At 43.5% G+C, this 19,447-nt stretch overlaps 1 protein-coding gene across 3 annotated transcripts; it reads right to left on the bottom strand.

The window, feature by feature from the left end:
• Positions 1–697: 697 nt before the first annotated feature.
• On the bottom strand, positions 698–17,899 carry chd2 (chromodomain helicase DNA binding protein 2). Of its 3 annotated transcripts, none has more exons than XM_053885237.1 (38): positions 16,981–17,899; positions 13,652–13,880; positions 12,942–13,028; positions 12,754–12,815; positions 12,277–12,399; positions 11,911–12,099; positions 11,589–11,728; positions 11,289–11,514; positions 11,128–11,228; positions 11,016–11,057; positions 10,761–10,939; positions 10,571–10,695; positions 10,283–10,499; positions 10,130–10,219; positions 9,872–10,062; positions 9,614–9,802; positions 9,381–9,540; positions 9,154–9,306; positions 8,013–8,084; positions 7,783–7,932; positions 7,569–7,717; positions 7,411–7,507; positions 7,230–7,322; positions 6,378–6,548; positions 6,132–6,301; positions 6,012–6,053; positions 5,811–5,950; positions 4,829–4,967; positions 4,603–4,753; positions 4,390–4,509; positions 3,868–3,987; positions 3,413–3,553; positions 3,224–3,340; positions 2,979–3,157; positions 2,806–2,905; positions 2,552–2,732; positions 2,105–2,351; positions 698–2,038 (listed from the first exon to the last, which is right to left on the bottom strand). In XM_053885237.1, the coding sequence occupies exons 1-38, from the start codon at positions 17,040–17,042 to the stop codon at positions 1,759–1,761; spliced, it is 5,424 nt and encodes a 1,807-aa protein (XP_053741212.1). In that variant the 5' UTR covers positions 17,043–17,899; the 3' UTR covers positions 698–1,758. The 3 variants fall into 3 exon arrangements, with proteins under 3 accessions (XP_053741212.1, XP_053741211.1, XP_053741213.1); XM_053885236.1 differs by having other exon boundaries at positions 3,413–3,556; XM_053885238.1 differs by lacking the exon at positions 12,277–12,399 and having other exon boundaries at positions 3,413–3,556.
• Between the last annotated feature and the right edge of the window lie 1,548 nt (positions 17,900–19,447).

Genomic DNA, 19,447 nt, shown 5'->3' on the forward strand with positions numbered 1-19,447 from the left:
ATGAAGACTGTTTTATTATTGCAAAAAAAAAAGCCTGCTGAAAGTCCATTTCAAGTATTTGAACATGTAAACGTAATTTATTGATTGGGGCTTCAGAAAAAAATTTGAGTGAGTTCCGTGGGAAAACAAATAGGAATGAGACCTCTAAATTCAAATCATATAACTAAAATACGTCATTGTATTAATATATTTTTAAAGGTCTATATTAAGTTTGTTTTATTAAGAAAATAAATACATTTTATATGTAAAATACATATTATGCATGAATGACCTGAAAATGTCAACAGTGCTAAGTAAAAGATAATGGATATGGTAAAGAAAATACAAAATAGAAAATACTTGACTGAGATTATTTGAAATGAACATTGAAAGAGACAATGGTGCGGAGCACAGTGGCCAGGCTCACACAGTTATCACTGCTACCATCTGAGATTTGAATATTAACAAGTAAATAAAACCCTTGAATTACCGGAACAAGTAACTGGCTAGACGAACACGCCGGCAAATCTGAAAAAAAAAGAAAATTGTGTAAAGTGTTGTAAACATTTGTGTTCAATGTTATTTTGGAGCATTGAATTGACATGAAATGACGTCACGACCCGTCCAACTCGACCAGGTATTGCAACCTGAATGAAGACATGTAAAGATGAAGGAGGTCGACTGACGGCTCAGAGAGTTCACGAGGAAAAAAGAGACCTTGTGTAACAAAGTTTATTACATATGTCCAAACATATGCACAGCACATTTCTCAAAGAGTGGTTTTTGTCACAAATATAAATTATTCCGAATCTTCTACTATGATACATGAAGTGACGCCGGCTCCACCTGGAACTGGATGGCTGTTGAGTGTAACAGTTCCAACGAACACGCACCATTTCTCTGAAATGATCGGCCACTCTGCCGCTCATGAAACACCTGGGCGACACATTTACACACTCGTGGTCCCTTTGCTCAGCAGCAGTTTGGCCGTTTGGGGGAAACCTCCGCACGTCTAATACCAGACTCCTGGTTCTGCCCCGACTCAAACCCAAAGCATGGAAACATAAATAAGGCACAAATGGAAACGCATGAAATAAAGATCACAGCAGGGCTAATTTGGCACGGGGGGCGGAGCTTGGGAGTCCTAAAAACGCCGGCGGCGGCGAGCGTAGCAACATGCATGATACTATTGCAACAGAATACCGACGGAGCTCGGTGGGACACAGTGAACAACCTTTTCCGACAATAATACTGAAAAGTCTTAGTGTTACCGCGGTCATAAATACTGCGAACGTCGCTTGGCCGACCGAGTGGTAGAAGTAGCTACACTTATACAGGCTTGTCTGTATCTGTACACACGGTGCGTGAAACTCCCGTTCAGGTCAACGTGAGAAGGTGCAGGTGATCCTGTGACACAATCCTCTGTTCACACAGCTTGACACGAAAACGTCTGTCAAGATTATTTCAGGAATCAATCGTTCAATGTCCAGAAAGAAAAAAAAAAAAAAAGACCTTCAGGCACTTTTAGGATCGAGTCATGGTTCCAAACATCCTAAATCGTCCGATAGTCCATGGGACTAAAACCTCCAATGTGGATTTGCTCGTCAAAGTTCTTCATCATGGCGGCAGAAGACATCATACTCTTCCTGTGCGGCACAAATGATTCACGTCCAAAAGTCTCTTCCATAGTTCAGCTTATGACTGGCGGGTCCAGGAATCGCCTGCGGTGGCGGCGTGCGCTTCGTTTCGCACATGATAGCGAAACCACTCTCTCTCAAGTCAAGCTTTCCTGTTGCTCCAGTTAGAGTCCGGGGCAGCACTTGGTTCCGTGGGTCGCTCCGGGGGCGAGCGCGTGTCCTGAGGGGACTTCTGCACCGGCGGAGAGCGAGGGTCCAGCGGGGGCTTATCAGGCTGGAAGGGCCGAGCGTAGTGTTCCGGTCCGGGCGGTCCCGCTTGCCTGTGATCGGGCAGCCTCCTGTAGTCCTGCGGGGGCCCGTCCCTGCCTGGGTGGTAGGTGGGACGGAACTCATCTGGACGTCGCCTTTTGCTGTCCTGATGCCTGCAGAGAGCAAACACATGGGACGGTGAGGGAGTCTTCAGGCGTGTTCGGGTGCAGCCATCTCACCTGTCGTAGTAGGGCCGATGCCCCCGGTGGTCCCGGTCGTTGTTGTACTGGTCGTACGGCCTCTTCCGAGGGGAGACGTTGTTGCGGTACCCGCCCGAGCTGCGGTACTGATCCCCGTGCGGGCGCCGATCGTTGTAGTGGTCCTTGTATCGATGCTGATCGTACGGGTGGTGGCGCTCTCCCTGCCACGGCTGGCTGCTGTTGCCTTGGTAGTTGTACTTGCGGTCGCTGCGCCAGTCGCCCCGGTCTGCACACAAGGTCCGCTCCGATGAGACACACAGACCAGTGATGCCAGTAACGCGACACTCTTATGTTACCACTTTGTCCAGTATGATGAAACCTAACAGGTTAAGTAATCGGTAAGTAGCTAAGTTGCATTTTGAGGGAGTGATCAGTAGTGGGATTACTTTTTCAAAGTTACCCTGGCAGCACTTGACCCAGACGTACCGTCGTTGCCAAAGTGGCGCTTGTTAGCCATGTTGTAGGGCTCTCTGTGGTGGGCCGACTGGCCCGGGTGGGAGCCCAGCTTCGAGGTCTGCTGCGCACCAGAAGAGTCCCGACTGGAACCAGACGTGTCGGGTCTGAAAGACTTGGCCCGCCCCGGGTCCTCCTTCTTCTTGTGGTCCTTCTGCGACAGGCCAACCAGGGCGGCTTTAGCTAACAACATCTTCAGCTTTCACGGTGACTCCGCTGTCACGTACCTCTTCTTCGTGCGATCGCTTTTTCAGGGCCAGTTTGTACAGCTTGTGCAGCTTCTTGGCTCCGAACTCGGTGAACTTGGACACAAAAATCCACAGGTTCCTGCAAAGAAACGGAGGTTGTTTATGAAAGGAGTGGCGGTGCCACCTGGACGCCGACAGGGACCCTTCCTCACCGTCGCCATGTCTTCACATGCTCCGGGTCGTGGTACGCCTTGAGGCACTCTGTGATCCGGTCGCCGATCTTTAGCAGACACGTGCGTGTGTGCTGCAGCTGCTCCTGGTCCGACAGGCCTTCGTCCGGTTTGTCCAGCTGCTTCAGAGCCGTTTTCACCGGCCGCATTCGCTCCTTGCACTGCACCAGAACACAACGTCACTGAGCTGCTACCGACACACTTGCAACCAACAAAACTCTACTGACAATGCCGAAAGTCTCCTGGTCCAGTTCATCATCTTCCTTTCCTTCGATGGGGACCGGTTCAGAGCCGGCAGTGATGTGCACCGGCCCTTGAGTCTTCTTGGATTTGGCAGCTTTCGCCTGCGAGGCACCAACAAGTCAGTACTTGTTCATCAAGCAAGACACGAGTCGTAGTTGGAAACACTTCCTCACCCTCTCTTTCCTGGGCTTGCCAGCTTTCTTCTCCTTGTCCCCATCTTTCTCTTTCTTGGGGGTTCCTTGCTTCTCCTTGTTTTCCTTGTTGTCCTTTTTCCGTTGTCTCTTTTTTGCAGGCGACTTCTCCGTGCCTCCGTCCTGCTTAAGAAGAGTGCAGACACTTGTACTTAACTCAACACTGCTGTGTCAAACAAGGGATTCACCATGAAAACACACATTTTAGGGACTTAAATTCACAAAGACAAGGAGCTGTTTTGAAGTGAATGTTCAAGGAGGCTGCAGTGTGATGTTTAAAGAACAGGATTAACTTGACTTGAACAAGTTTCACCCACAAACTCAAAATCATCCCTGACAATTGTTTCTTTTCCACTTCATTAAGCCTTGAATTCCCCATTTAGAGCCAACTGAAGCCGCAGCACAAGGACCCCAAACAACCATCTTTAAGAGCTCACCTTGACCTCGCCCTCCTCCGACGGGTTGTCCGACAGGCGAGGGGACGAAATCTCGTTGCCTTGTTCGTCTTTCAGGGCCTTTTCCTTTCGCACACGAGGCTTCCTCTTCTTCACTTTGACCTTGATGGAAAGCCTTTTATGGTCAGTTTTTTGTTGTGAATTTGCTACAGTTTGCCAGTGACTTTACTCATAGCTTCTGTAAAGCTTTGTTGTCTCATCGGTTTTTAGAAGGACAGGTCACAATTTAATAAACCTTCAGCACATGAACTCCCTATTTTTGCCGAGTGACTCAGCACTAATGATCACACAGCTCACCTAGCAGATCTACTTAAAGATAACCTTCCAGCTACACCATCACTCATAAAATGATGCGGCCTTTCACTCATTGCAACACAACAACAATAATCCCAGAGTACTTTCAAAGCCGTCATGGTTGAGGCCCATCGTTTTTTCAAGAGCAACCTCATGTTGAAACAGTACCGAGAGAGAAATCTGATTCTCAGCCTGATGCAGTTCACGTACCTCTTCCCCGGTTTTCGATGCATCTGTGTCCTGCTCTTTCTTCAGCAGCTTCAGAAGATACTCGGCTCTCGCCTGCAGCTGCTTGGCCTGAGGCTTCTTGCTTGGATCGTCAGGTAGAATCTGGACGAGGACAAATGTTTTAAGGCTTTGATGGTGCTGAAACATTAGTTTCAACTTCACACTCATCTTGATTCTATTTATATTTAGCTTTACCTTCTCAGCAAGCTTGAGCTCTGGGTCGGTCTTGATCAGATCCCAGTTGCCAAACCCGTGCTCATAGATGCCGAGCAGCAGCTGAGTGTCGTCCTCCAGATCCCAGTCCACATCAAAGTGGGCCACCTTCACCCGACACGTCAACTTGAACCTGCAGCACGAGGGTTGTTACGCGGTGAAACAAAACACAAATGTCCTGATCGAGTTCATCTGCAGCATGTCATACTTGTTTCTCTCTTCTGGGTTTGGGGGGATGGCTTTGTGCAGGGGCTCGAACTCCTCCTCGTGCTGGATGATGGTTTTGGCATTGACCTGCACTCCTGAGATCTTGATGTTGATACCTCGACGTTTACCGGGACCTTTGGCTGGACATGGAACAAAAGCTAACAGTTAGCATGTGATAACAAATGGACCTATACAAAATTAATTTGTTAACCCCTTATGAACGACTATGTCGCCACTGACGAGCACCTTTCACTCCTCAAAGGTTTATCTTATCAAGATCCTCCAAACATTATCTGAGAGAAAAGAATCGGGGGGTGACACACAAACAGGGCAACAGTTCCTGACAGCGCAAAATGAGAGCTTTCCAACAAAAAAAAAAAAACGTTTAAAAATCCAACAGGATTTTTTTAAATCTCTTCTCCTCAATGAAACTAACTACAGTCATAAACCCCTGATGCCAAATAAAACCAAGATATTATCAAGGAAAAAGGGATAAAAGACTCACTCACAGCCTCATTTTCTAACAATTCTTCAGCCTTAAAATCAAAACAAACGCAGGAGACCATTGTATAACTGTAGTAGTGAAGTGTTACAAACACTTAAACAAAGAACATGAGTATGAAAATAGCATCAGAAGACAAGGACCAACATAAACTTCTTCTCTTGAAAAACCACAACTGTCAGGCAAACCATCAAAACATATGCAAGATATATCACAGGGATGAGGGCTACATGAGAGTAAACTCCAGTAGTTAAGACATTAAAACATAGTTTCAGTCTTTAAAATAGAGATGGGACCACAGGAAAAAAACATCCAGATAATAAGCTCTCTTTCACAGGAAATATGTTTTAGTGCAACGCATCAAACATTGTAGTGTCATCACCAAAACATCCATGAAGAAGGAGACTAAATGAGACTGCGCTGATGGAAGGACAATGTAAAAAACATTTCCAAATCTGTGATCAGGTGATGATCCACTTACCTTCGACGGGATTCTCTTTCATCTGCTCCTCGTGCTCCTGCACTGCAGCCAAGCAGCTGGTGTGAATCAGTTCTCCGAGTCTCTTCAGGTCTGCGATGGATTTATCCACCAGCTCAGAGTCACGGGCGACGGCCTCCAACCTGTCATTAGTAACAGCAACATTTACACGTCAGCCAAAGGAAACCTTCTAATCATCCCCACCTTTCAAGAGGAGATCCAAATTTCTTGTATGCCTTGATGAACCTGTAAAAGATGGTGATGTAATGTTATTTTTCAGTCTGATATACAGGCTGTCATGCAGTGGATCAAAGCTCAAAAGACCTGCGGATCTCAGTGTCGGTGAATCCCTCGACGTTGTTCTTCCGTGCCCGGGGTCGGCCTCGTCTCTTCGGCTTCTTGTCGTCATCGCTGTCGTCCGACTCGCTGTCTGAGCCAGACGAGCGGTTCTTCAACTTGGAGCCCACGTCACTGTCACTTTCGTTGGCCTGGGCCTGAGAAATCACCGAGTTAATGGTTTGAGACGAGGGTAATCATTTCCGACTTCCGCAGTGAGATCTCTCCTCTCACCCGCTTGTTGGAACTGCGGCTCCGAGGCAGCATGAAAACGTTCATTTCCCGCTGCTTCTCCTCCTCCTCAATTTTGCGACGCTGCTCCTCCGGGATGATTTCATCCCAGTCCCGTGATGGCTTTTCCTCCAAGTCCGGAGAGGTTTCTTCCATGCTGGAGAAATTAGCCACCTGAGACGTCAAGAAACAGAATGGGTCATTACTCAGACCACACTCATAACAACACAATTATAGTGTCATTTTTTCACTCGGCGGCAGAACCAGCAAAAACACTCCCTAAAATAGTGTTTGATATGAAAGACAGGTTCTCCCTCAAGAGTTAATAACTTCAGAAACAGCAACCTTAATACGGACATTGAGCTTGCAACTTCAATGTTGAAAGCATTATACAGAATATAACCTGACTTTGGAAGCACAACAAACGAAAAAATATCTTTAATAAAATATCTAAACGTTTAAATTAAACTAAAATATTATGAGTCAGTTGGTGAGCTATAGTGAGGTCAGAGTTTCCTACTTCCTCATTTCCGAAACTCATTGAACCGAAGTGTTGAGTAACTGTTTTTCAAAGGGCACAGGGAAGTGTCTAAAAATAATACGCGTGAATGTTTGTAAAGGTACAAACGGCATGAGCCGGACACTATAGGGACGGTCTTTCTACAAAATGACAGTTCCGTTGTTATATCGCTAGATGGCGGTAAATGGCGTATTATTTGTAAGAGGAAGATGTCAGTCAGAAAGTCAGGAGCAACAAGGAAAAGTTGAAAGTGTTTGCTTGTGCAGCATCATTAGACGCGTGGCACACAACAAGGTCACATGCCACACTGAGAAGGCTGCCTGACTTCTACATACTTTAAATTGCGAGAGAAGCTCGTCCGTGGCGCTCTGGCCCTGGTCACTCTCTCTGGTTTCAGCTAGCCGCAGGATTTCATCGATGTCCATCTCCTGCGAGCACAGAACCAGTCAGGCCCAGGGCCACACACACACACAACAACAACAACAACAACAACCATGGGCCACGAATGAACTGCACCTGTGGCTCAGACTCTTCTCCTTCAGTCTCTTTGAAGAGATCTTCTGCACCAAACTTGAGGATAGCCGTCAGCTCCTCTTTGTTGAAAGGGTTGGAACTACAAAGACACATTATTAGGAGCGCAACAATAAAACTATCACCAGTTTTTAATCCCATACTTTGTGCTCCCAGAGTTGCTGTCAAGTACTGTCCGTCCGGTCGTGTCCATCCTCTGGATGACCAGATGATCCAGGACCATTTTTTTCTTCGCTCTCTCAATGATATCCTCTTCTACCGTCCCTTTGGTGACCAGCCGATATATGTTCACCTGCGACGACAGCATAAATGAGTGTCATTTCACAGAGGAAAACCAAGGGGGATTGATGAAGTCACCTGTTTCTTTTGGCCGATCCGGTGAGCTCTGGCTTGCGCCTGCAGGTCGTTCTGAGGGTTCCAGTCGGAGTCAAAGATGACTACGGTGTCTGCTGAGGCCAAGTTTATACCCAAGCCTCCAGCTCTTGTGGACAGTAAGAAGCAGAAGTCCTTTGAGACAGAGGAGAGTCAGGTGTCAGCTTTGACTCATCACTTGACTGAAGAAGATGACCACGTTTGATCAAACTTACCTCAGAGCCTTCAGCATTAAAGTGGTCAAGTGCTTGCTTTCGGATTTCTCCTTTAATAGACCCATCCAGTCGCTGTCAAGAGAAGACCCAACAGATGAAGAACGTGAACAACTTCCCAAGTGTTTGCTATCCTGGCATCAACCTCCTCGAGTGATCGCTCATGTCGACTGCAGCAGTTCACAAATGAACAACAAGAGAGCCGAGTGACATGGTGCTGGTCTGCAGCACAAAATATCACATCGGTATAAATAACTACATGAACTCTCAACCTGGCCGAGAGTCTGCGTGCAACAACACTGATATCTGATCTGCGCACACACTACTCCAGACCACTTGTCACAAACACCAGACAAATCAAAGTCCATGTCTTTATTTTATATCAACCCAATCATATTTTCACATTCAGTTTTAAAGACTGATTCATGTTTATTTCCTGGAATCTATTCATGAATCACTTAAAAATCAGAAACATGATGTGTCAAAATGGAGATAGTCATATATTCTGTAACTAAATCCCAGAAAACCTTCCATGAAATGTGGGACACCTTCATGGAACTGTTTAAGATGCTTTGGGAAACGGTACCGGTGTTAACTTTCATGATGTTTTGGGGTTGGTATTCGTTTTTTATTTCTGTTTTTCTGTATTTTCTTAATTCTTATTCCATTTTATTCATTGTGAGTTGTGAAGGAAAAAAAGGAAAAAAGCATTACTTCCACATTTTACTTTGCAAGACATCACACTGACAAGTGCTCTGCCTTTTTGTATAATGTACACACAAAATGATTGTGTCTTGTCTCTCATTAATTTGTGTCTTTTGTATTCAATAACTATGAATACCCAATAAAAATATTTTGAATATAATTTCATCATGTTCAAATTTGGCCTGCCTTTTCTTTTTTCATTTTATATATTTTATTGAGATTTTTTTCTTATGACCACATCTAACCATGACAATTAAACTTGTTGTATGATTAAAAACAGCATCTGTTTTCAGCATCTGAGGACGTGCCATCCTCAAAGCCAGTGACGTTTGCGTTCTTGTGCAGTACAAGCATCACACACATTAGAAAGTGGGAGTTCTCACATTCAATGAATACTGTCCACTTCACACTAAAAACATGAACTGGATAAAAAATGCACCTGGAAAGGGTAGCGCTTCTTTGCAAGATATTCTGCCAGAATGTCCAACATCATGACCATCTGGGAGAAGATCAGGACCCTGTTGCCTCGCTCTCTGAGTCTGGTCAGCAGCTTGTCCAGCAGCACCAGCTTCCCCCCGCCCTTCACCAGGTTCTGCAGAAAGCAAAGGTTCATCTCCAAGCTCAGTCCTGAGGAGGCGCTGGAAGCGTCTGAGAGAGAAAACACACCTGCAGGTGGTCTTGCACCTCCAACTCTTCCACCTCCGGTTGTTTGATGAGAAAACTGTGATTGCAGCATTTTTTCAGCTCCATAACAATGTTGAGGAAGCCGGAGGAGCTGCCTCGGGTCCCTTTCGAAAGAGCTTTGTAATTCCTTGTTAGAATCCACCTAGAGGAGGAAAAAGCAGGGTGAGCAGGAAGGCAAGAAGAAGCAAAGGGGAGCGAAGATTCCACACTCTTACTTGTAGAACTGTTTCTGTTGCGCCGTCATGTCTACCCGGAGGATCTGCTCCACTTTAGCGGGCAACGATTTCTCCACATCTTTCTTAACACGCCGGAGGAGGAAGGGCTCGAGGACCTTGTGGAGACTCTGGTAACCGTTGTCACGACCTTTCCCATGGTCGTCTTCGAAATCCTCCCACGAGTCGAACCTTGATGACCAGAAAACACACATTATACTCTGTCCGCATGAAACAAAAGGCGTCTGAACGTTGACTCACTTGTCGGGCATGAGGAAGTGCAAGAGAGACCAGAGCTCTTTGAGGGAGTTCTGCAGAGGAGTACCGGTGATGAGGAGTCGGTGGTTGGACCTGAACTCCATCAGTGTTTTGTACAGCAGGGAGTCGTCGTTCTTCAGCCGGTGAGCCTCGTCCACCCCCAGGAAGGCCCAGTTGATGTTCCCGAGCACGCCCTGAAGGACGACCACAGAAGGTATTCCAAGACTGGACGACTGTTTACGACATATGTATTTAAATTACCTTGTCCTTCAAGAGGATTTCATACGTGGTCAAAAGTGCATTGAAGCGAATCCTTTTGGTTTGGTGGTTGACCCACTCGTAGTCCCGAATCTAAGGAGGACACAGGTCAGCATGAAACTAGAAGCTCAATCACTTCGAATAAAGGCAGTTTACCGTCTTCCTGCTCATGACGTCACCGAGGTAGACCACCACATTGATGTCAGGAGCCCAAGTGCCAAATTCCCTCTGCCAGGAGGTGAGTGTGGACAGAGGCACCACAACTAAAAATGGCCCATAAAGCTGGTGCTGATGGAACAAGTAGGACAGGAAGGAGATTGTCTGGATGGTCTTTCCCAAGCCCATTTCATCAGCCAAGATGACACTGTTGCACCTGCATAGGGGACGGACAAAAGATCAGTCACATTCAGATGAAATCCAACCACGACGTCACCAGTACCGTACCTGCACCAGGAATGAGCCAACCAGTTCAACCCAGCCAGCTGGTAGTCCCTCAACTCCAGGTTCTCGTCGCCAATATACGACGGCTGCTTCTTCAGCGCGACAAACCTCGGCCTTTGTTTCAACACCTGACAGAACATGTTTCGTCGTCAACACAACATTTATTCAGGTTCGAGTCTGAGCAGACTTCTACCTTGCAGTCTTTCGAGGGAACTGTTTTGGAGGAGTTGCGGCTCAAAAAACTGTCTATGCAGTGCTGGAACTTCTTCTTAACCAGTGCTCCGTCTTCCCAGCTGCACTCAGAATACGGCAAACCCATCCACTTGCACAGATACTCGGGTTCGTTGGAGGACGGCATCTTGTGACTGTGAGCTGACGGGGGGAACAATCAGTTGGGTTAAACCCTGTAGCAAGTCACGACGACAAAATCCTTACGACATGTACTTACATGGAAAATCTGATGACCCTGGAGTTTTTCCTGTTTTTGTTGCTGAGTGATGAGAAAAATAAATCATAAACGAATGAAACATCGTTCCTTGTCTGAGCTGCTTCGTTCTTACCTATTATTCGCTCCACAAACTGGAACTGCTTGTTCAAGTCAGCCAAGAGCTCCTGCTGACAGTTGTGAAACTCAACATCCTCCGGCGACGCTTTTCTCAACCTTCAAAAGAACACATCATGAGAAACACAACTGAATCCCCGGGGTGTAAATCCTACTCACCATGCGTTGAGCTCGTCATTTTTCTTCTTAAAATTGTCGAGCTTCTTTATTCCTTTAACTTTCTGCTGAGTCAGCGACTCGATGCTTTCCCATGTGTTGTGGATGTAGGACCAGCCCTTCCACTTGATCAAATACTGAGTCTCTCCCTCGTCCTTCTCCGGGTCGAAGCCCTCACCGGGGTCGCCGTTCTCCTCCACAGCATACACTGTCGTTGAAGCGCCAGTCACTAGAGGATGAGCAGAATGTTTACAAGTCGCCTACATTTCAGCAAAGCTTCAGGAAGAGAGCAAAAGTATTCACCCCCTTTTTTGCCGGTCCTGGTGTCCAGCACCTTCTCGATGGTCTCACTGTCGTCGTCCTGCTGCTCCTCACAGGCGTCGCCAGTCATTTCAATGAGGTCGTCCGAGTCTGTTTCAAAGTCGTGCTGATCCTCTTTGTAGCTACAAAGTCAGAATAAGGTTATTTGTAATTTGGCACATCTGTATTCTTTCAAATATGAAGAAATGGAACTGTGCGTTCAACCTCCTGACTGGGTAATATAGTCAGGAACCAAAAACAATTCCTTAATTCCTGAATACAAAAATATTAAAAACACAAAATAACTGGTGAAAAATATATATACCTTTTGACTTTAGTTGCGCCTCTTTTACGAGTTTGTCGTTTTGGAGTGTCCTCATCATCGTCATCATCATCATCTTCGTCGTCCTCATCGTCGTCCTCATCGTCATCATCATCTTCGTCTGCGGACGACTCCACCTTCTTCTTTTTCCCCTTCTGAGACTGCTTTTTGCTGGATGATTTCGACTGAGGCCTTCAGCCAAATGAAAGCGTCAAAAGAACTTGTTAATTCATCACTCGAGCAGTGAGGGTTGGCTAAATATACACTCCACTTAATAAACACGTCTGCCATTGAAGATATAATAAATAGAGTGAAGACAATGTGACAGGTGGGTAGCTGTCTGTGAACCAAGACTCAACGTCATCTTACCTTCTTGCAGCGAGTCGTCTGGATCTAACTTTTTTCTCTTCCAGCTCACTGTCAGATTCCTCCTCCTCCTCCTCATCATCATCATCGTCATCAGTATCATTTGAGTCATCTTTCCAGATATTTCTTACAATGAAAAAATGCCACAAGTTCACCGTTTAGCCCGATCACAATTTTGCTTACAAGCCCAAAGGTTTTCCAGACACCAGCCACCAGGTGTCCATCATACTGGTAAATGAGGAGAAGCCAGAAGTATATGATGAATCGAATAAAATTCCTCATTGCCTGATTGATTGGACATAACTGAGCCATTGAGGAGCAAACAGATACCCAAACACAAACAGCAGAAAGAAGACGAGTGGCCAAAAGAGGAAACAGGGACATGCTTGATGGAAACAAGAGTGATGAATTTAAAGAATACTATGGAACAAAAACAAAGAATAAAAACAAATCCAGAGCATGAAAATCTCCTCTACTTACTCTTTTTTCTTGACTCTTGACGACTTTCTTTTTGGACTCTCGCTCTCAGAGTCACTGCTTCCCTGTGAAAAAAAGTTGACAGTTGCAGTTATCTCCCACTAGGCGGCAGTAGAAGCGCCATTGTCCTTGCGACTACTGACTTCAACTAGTTTCTCAAAAATCTCAGGTATCTTGATGAGAGTTCTTACCCCAGCTCCGATGTTCAAACGGGCTGGCTCTTGTCTGCTGCGGTTGGACCGTCTGACACCGTATACATCCGGGTGCTCTTCCCACATCTGAAACCAGTGGGAGGGGAAAAAAAATCTTGTTTGGTATTCCTCAAAATATTCCAAATTATATCTAAACGTACGGTTGGCTGCACGAAGTGAAGACCTGCTATTGTGACTCTATTTTTATTTAATCAAATCAGATGTATTAATGCAACCATGACACTATGAAATGTAGTTGAACATGGAATGGAATGCAACGGCCTCACTGTGAACACTGAAACTTTTAAGATGTGGAGAATGCCAAAGCTTCCTGACTAGTATCTTTTTCGAAGGTCTTGGCTTAAAAGGTCTAGCCAAAAGGTTTGATGAAGCATTTTAAGCAGCGCAATCCTTAAGTCACCAACCTCCATCTTATTATTGGAGAGTAAAATCATAATATGATAGATTTGTGATTGAGCAACCATTTACAGAGGCCATCTGTGATACTTCCAACAATATGCTTTGATGAAGATTTGGTCCAAGCAATTTAAGAATCCAAACTGTGCCATGTGGATCTTATATTGTTCAAATTACAGAAGACTTTGAACTCCAGTTTAAATACAGTGTAGTGGTGGGAGAGTCTAAAGAGCACCATGGTTGAAAGACACAAAGCGAAAGAGCAAACAAACTTCTCTCCAGTTGACCTTTACCTTCTTCACGTCAGCCAGACGCTCCTTCTTTCTTGGAGGCTTGTCTTTGACCTCAGTGGTTTGCTGCTTGGACCCGGCAGACTCGCTCTCTGACTCGGAGCGGGACTCCGACTGAGACGAGCTGTTTGACTCCGAGTTATGGGACTTCCTCTTCTCGCTTCCATGTTCGCTCTCGGACTGACTTCCAGAGTCCGACGCGGAGTGGTTGGACTCTTCTGAGGCGGAATTGCTATTGGAACAAGAGACATTTACACACCATAAACTCAAGAGGAGAACAAGTCAGAGTTACTACCACAATTCAAACATTACAACACTTGTGAAAAGATCACTTTCATCCATGACTTACATGTCACCCTGCCCCTACAAGAATCAGAAAATGTTTAAGTGCGGAAAACAGGAAGGAGTGAAAGCAAAAAACAAGTAAATAGGAGCTGGAAAGAAACTGTCCTTTAGTGTGAGGATTTGGTCCTTGACTATGTCTCTACCTGGGGAGAGCAGTTCATAGGTGCAGTGACCTGGGTGAGGGCTATCGGTTGCAAACCGACGCGTATATGTCATGAAGAACAAGTAAGGCAGCTTCTCAAATGAGCAATTGTAGTTTATCCCCAACTTTGACAGTGGTATCCGAATACAACATAGTGATGAAGAAGAAGACGTGCACTGCACGAATGTCAGCTGACACAGGAAGGACTTTAGTATGGGAGCTTTCTCCACGAGCCAGCTGGTTTGAAGAGAGGGGTTCAGGGTGATGGGTGCTCTGAAGTAATACACACTTGTCTACACTGTCTCAATGGTGTTGCAATTTGTTGCAAGAATGACAGCTGAAGAAGTGAAGCAAGCTGACACATGGCGGGTGTCACGAAGGTGAGGGGTGAAGCTGGAGTGCTGGAGACAGCTGAATTAACTCCTTTCCTTCCACCTCTTAAATGCTTTGCTGACATTAAAAAGGCTTGAAATATTACACTTATTATAAATTGTTAATCTTATTCATAGCAATGCCAATTAGAAGGGGAATATATAAACTTAACCTGTTCTTTAGGCTAATTAAAGGTAAAAGAGTTGAACATTACTAAAGAATATGGACTTATGTAATAATTTATATGGATATCATCTAAATGTATCCAAAATAATGCCAACTATTATACCGAGTTAAAATGAAAAGTCAACAAGTCAGCATTAAAAAGTGATTTGTTGCAATCACATTACCTCAGCAACCATATATTCAAGCGACCGTTTTCGGTAAATAGCTTACTTTTCATAATAACTAGAATAAGAATCGCACTCCGTTATTAGGTGACGTGTAGAGTCACGTAATCTTGAATGGACAGGAGTCCTTCCGCTTTAAATGACGTCAATAGGAGGCGGCGCTGACATCTCGAATTTTCATTGGCCGACGCGTTGCTAGGAAACCCTCAGACCAATGGCCATTTATTTCCCCGGCTTTCCAAGAGCGGTGGACTTCCTGTTTCTCCTCCATAGAAAAACCATTTAAAAACAGAGAGGTGAACAGACTAGCAAAGGCCATTTTGTGACTAATGAAAACATGGCAAGACTCATGTCAGAAAGAGTATTAAATAGAAACTTAATTTACTTTTTAATGTATTTATCAAATGCTGTCCCTCATGTTTGTAGCAGCACACAGATAAAGCCATTAGATATATAAAATGAAGGCAGGCAGAGTTTGACAAGAAACCTAAAATGGCTGCCACAAGTTAAAAAAAAAAAAACCTGCAGCTCTGAGGCGACGATGTAAAAGCAGGTTTTGAGAAAATATATAGTGTTTAAAATATAACACAGGCACATTAACAATGAAGGCATTTTATGCACATGGACTGACAAAGGTTTTCAAAGCAGACTTTATTTTTTGGTGAGGTTTATGGAGGAGACCTGCAGAGGAAAGAACATTTGCAAAGAATTGTGTTCTCTGACTGAGCTTTATAGATTCATCACGTCACTTGAAATACTGTAATCCAAGATGATGTGCGAGTATATTTCATGTGTTTAAAACCATAACAGTTAAAAACAGATTAATCTCTTATAAACTTTTATCCGACCAGGTTCAAATCAAAGTATATGCCTTTATTTTGTTTGCCGAACAAGTGTTCCACATTAGGTGTTTTGGTCGATGATTTAACAAGATCTTTAATACATAGAACTTTTCAGAAAAACAAATGAGAGTAATAAGATATCATTATGCTAATGCTTGCAAAAGAATAATAAAAATAATAAATAAAAAAAGTTCATTTCCATAATCAATAGCAGCACAAGACATATTTGAAAAATGTCATCTCATTTAAAAGTTACTTCACAGAAGAACTCTATATCCTAATGCAAAACTGCACAACTTTTGAAAATTAGTACTATTTAATACTACATATTAATAATAAAAGTAACTAATAAAAGAATTCAGAAGGGAATGGTATGGGAATTTCTACTTATATGTTAAATGTTTAAACTTAACGTCAAAATACTTAGTAGACAGTGACATAGATATAATTTCTTTAGAAGGAGCAAGTTTATTTAAAATTGTTAGGAGCAGTGTTATCTTTATTCATTCATACAAGCAACACAAGCTGCCAGGAAGTTGGCATATGTTTATTAATGGTCATTCTATTTAAAAAACACCACAATCTTTCATTTACAGTACAAAACAAATCACAAGATTACTTGTAATATCAGGCATAACACAAAATTAATAATTCAATGTCCCGAAACTTAAATAATGTTAAGAACGTTTTTGAAATACAAACAAGTATGAAAGTAATCCTCAAACTGGGAAATCAGTCTGAACTTTATGTCCATCACTATTAGGTAAAATAACAAGTCTGTTTGCTTTTGGCTGAGTCCACAAATCAGACGTTTTTGAATTTTTTTTTTTTCACATTTCAACTCCTATGGAAAAATATTGACATACTACTTACTTCTACAGCAAACGGCTGCAAGGTAAGACATGGCATGTTTAAACTTAAGTGCACTTTTTGTGATAATAATAGCAAGGCATTCGTTAATAAAGTCGAAAAGCAAATAAAATGGTGCAATGCAGTGGGCCAACTAGGAAGACAAGGTCAGTAATATACTTGACTGAAACTCTTTACATGATCCAAGAACTTTTCACCGGATTGAACACATCTTAACAGACATATAGGCCTTTGGAGTTGTGTAGGAAGATTTAAAGACAGAAAATAAGGGTGTGGCTATAAAACAATGGCAAGGTCATCGGTGACACCGATGAACTGGATCAGAACCTTACATTCTTATACACAAACCTGACAGGTGCACATCAAGACCAGTGAGTGTAGAAAGTGTAAAAAGCAGTGTAAGTGTCGTACCTGGATGCATTGCTTCGTGTTGACCCTTCATCCTCCTGCTTTTTACTTTTGTTCTTCATCATTGTAGAATCCTGGAATCGTGTCTCCAAAGGATGGTCCTCGATCTCCAGATATTTATTGTCCAAAAAAAAGTTGTCAGGAACTATCAAGTCTCTCAAGGTTTGCTTCTGCGCAGCTGGCAGTTAAATCCCAAACCGCACCACACGACGAAAGTGTTTGAAAATAAAAATATATAAGGGTCGTTTGTTTACATGGCTCATGTAAATAAAGCTAAAATGCTAACAAGGTGCTGGAAGTCCGTTCACTTTCGGTGCACGGGTCGAGCCGCATGCAATTAATTTTAACTGCGTCATCAGACACGGAAAAAAGAACAATTGACTTAAAGCTCAAAATATCGTCATTTCAAACAATATTTACTGTAAACATACCGATTCCGTTCGAAGAAATGCGGTAGCTCCGAAAATAAAGCATAACAACTGCCGATCGCCGTTTTAAATAAAAAACGGGAAAAAGCCCCAAAGCATACGAAAATACTAGTTTAAATAACGACTTTGTTGAGAAAATACAGCTGGAAATGGGCTGTAGGCCCTAACAGACTCCTGCACTGTCAGACGACAGAGGCGAGCAGCACTAAAAATGGAGGCGCACCATGGCTGCCGGAGCTCTGTATGGAAAACAACGACAAGCACTCCCACCGCACAGACGGCTGCTCCGGAGCGCAAAAAACGGCATAAAAACGACCGAAAACGCAGTGGTTTCGCTAAAAACAACGACCGCGAAGCATTAAGCATCACTTGAGATCAAATAGACGTGGCCATAGGCGAAACGCGGAAGAGAAAAAGGGCGAGACGAAAGCCCATGGCACCCTTCCCAAGGCTCAGCCGCCATCTAGAGCTTCTTCCCAGCTCTGAAAGCTCTGCCTTTGATTGACGTTATTTCCATTTAGCCCACACTCAGGTGATGTTTAAGTCCCTCCCACTTTATTATGTTAAACTTTATCTTAACACAAAATTTACTTGGTTTTACACCCACAACGTAAAGCTAGGAAGGAAAACATATTTGCTTTCAACCTTCCGATTAGAAGAATATAAGCAGTGAAATATTTTTTTGCACCAATTGCATCACTTCCTGCCAAGACAGGAGGAGGAAGCCATTTTAGGTAGCTAATGGAAACCATTTCAATTCCCTCAAATTCCTTCTTTATTCATCAGCATCTTTGTGGAAACGACCAACTTTTAACACAAAAAAGACTAATAATGCAGGAAGCAACTTTTGGCGGTAGTTGTCGCCACAACATGCAGCAATTACAAGAAATAAGTGATTTTATTGATGATGTAGCATTAGCCACCTGATAAATCATGAAATATTAACTAAATGACGCATTTCGCGGCACTTGATAACGTTGAATCGAAATAGTAGCCATATCACAGTCCACGATTATATGGAATGGGACAAATATGTGAATGAAATAAGATCAGGGAAAAAAATGCAATTTTAGACGGTTTATTAAACAACAGTTTTGAAACATACAAAGGCTGATGACGGTCATTCTTGAAATACTTCAACAACTCAACATGCAGCAAAGCAAGACAGCTCAACTGTCCAGGTTATGGGGGAGGGGGTTCAGGTCCAAAATATGTAAAACATAAGCTGCAAAAATCGCCATCTTCGTGTAAAAAAAATTAAAAAATTAAAATGCTGTCTCTCTTCCACGCCAGCAATATCCAGGAGTCTTGATGGGACAAGAACAAAAAAAGGAAAGGTGCATAAGCCCACAATTCAAGATAGAACCGACAATTACAAATCATCCAGCGCACATGCCAAACTTTAGCCAACAGGTTTACGCTGAAATAACTCCACTACACACAACTACAAATCTGCCACAAACATACGTTGCACATTTCTAATATTTAAATGATGTCAATAACAGAAGACTGTCGTAACACGCTAAGAAGTGTGATGCTAGAAAACTCTTCCCACAGTCGACCAGCAGGGACACAAGCATCCAAATTCCACATAAAGCAACAAGTCCATCAATTTAGACTCACCAAAAGCTTAGCATCAATTGAGAACCATTTTATCAATCGGATCGCATTTCAATTCAATCTAAAAATCACTTTTGTGATTGTCACAAACTGTCGCAGAAGAATTGTTGAAGTATAACCCAATTTTTGTTCGTCAGTCCTTCCAGGATTCCACAGTGGATGCTGTGATCTACCAGCTTTTTCTTGACCTTTATTTTAGCTTGTAAATTAAAACCAAAGCCAATTTTACAGCCATACATGATTGTTTATATACATTTTGATAAAATATACAAAATTGAACTCCAACCCTTCCACATTCTCTGCGTTTCGTATTGGTCCCAATCCTTTTTACCCTTTCTTCAAATAACAATATCAAGTACTACTCCCTGTGTGTATTATCATTTTCCGAGTGGAAAATCTTTCCAAAGCAACTCTTTCATTTT

Source organism: Synchiropus splendidus, chromosome 14 (assembly GCF_027744825.2).
Source record: "Synchiropus splendidus isolate RoL2022-P1 chromosome 14, RoL_Sspl_1.0, whole genome shotgun sequence".
Lineage (NCBI taxonomy): Eukaryota > Metazoa > Chordata > Actinopteri > Syngnathiformes > Callionymidae > Synchiropus > Synchiropus splendidus.

Coding starts and splice junctions, on each gene's coding strand:
- chd2 (XM_053885236.1), bottom strand. CDS start 17,042: ATGATGAAGAACAAAAGTAAAAAGCAGGAGGATGAAGGGTCAACACGA. Junction 7,508..7,568: donor AGCAACTCTGGGAGCACAAA/GTATGGGATTAA, acceptor GTGTCTTTGTAG/TTCCAACCCTTTCAACAAAG. Junction 3,557..3,867: donor CGGAGGAGGGCGAGGTCAAG/GTGAGCTCTTAA, acceptor ACTCTTCTTAAG/CAGGACGGAGGCACGGAGAA.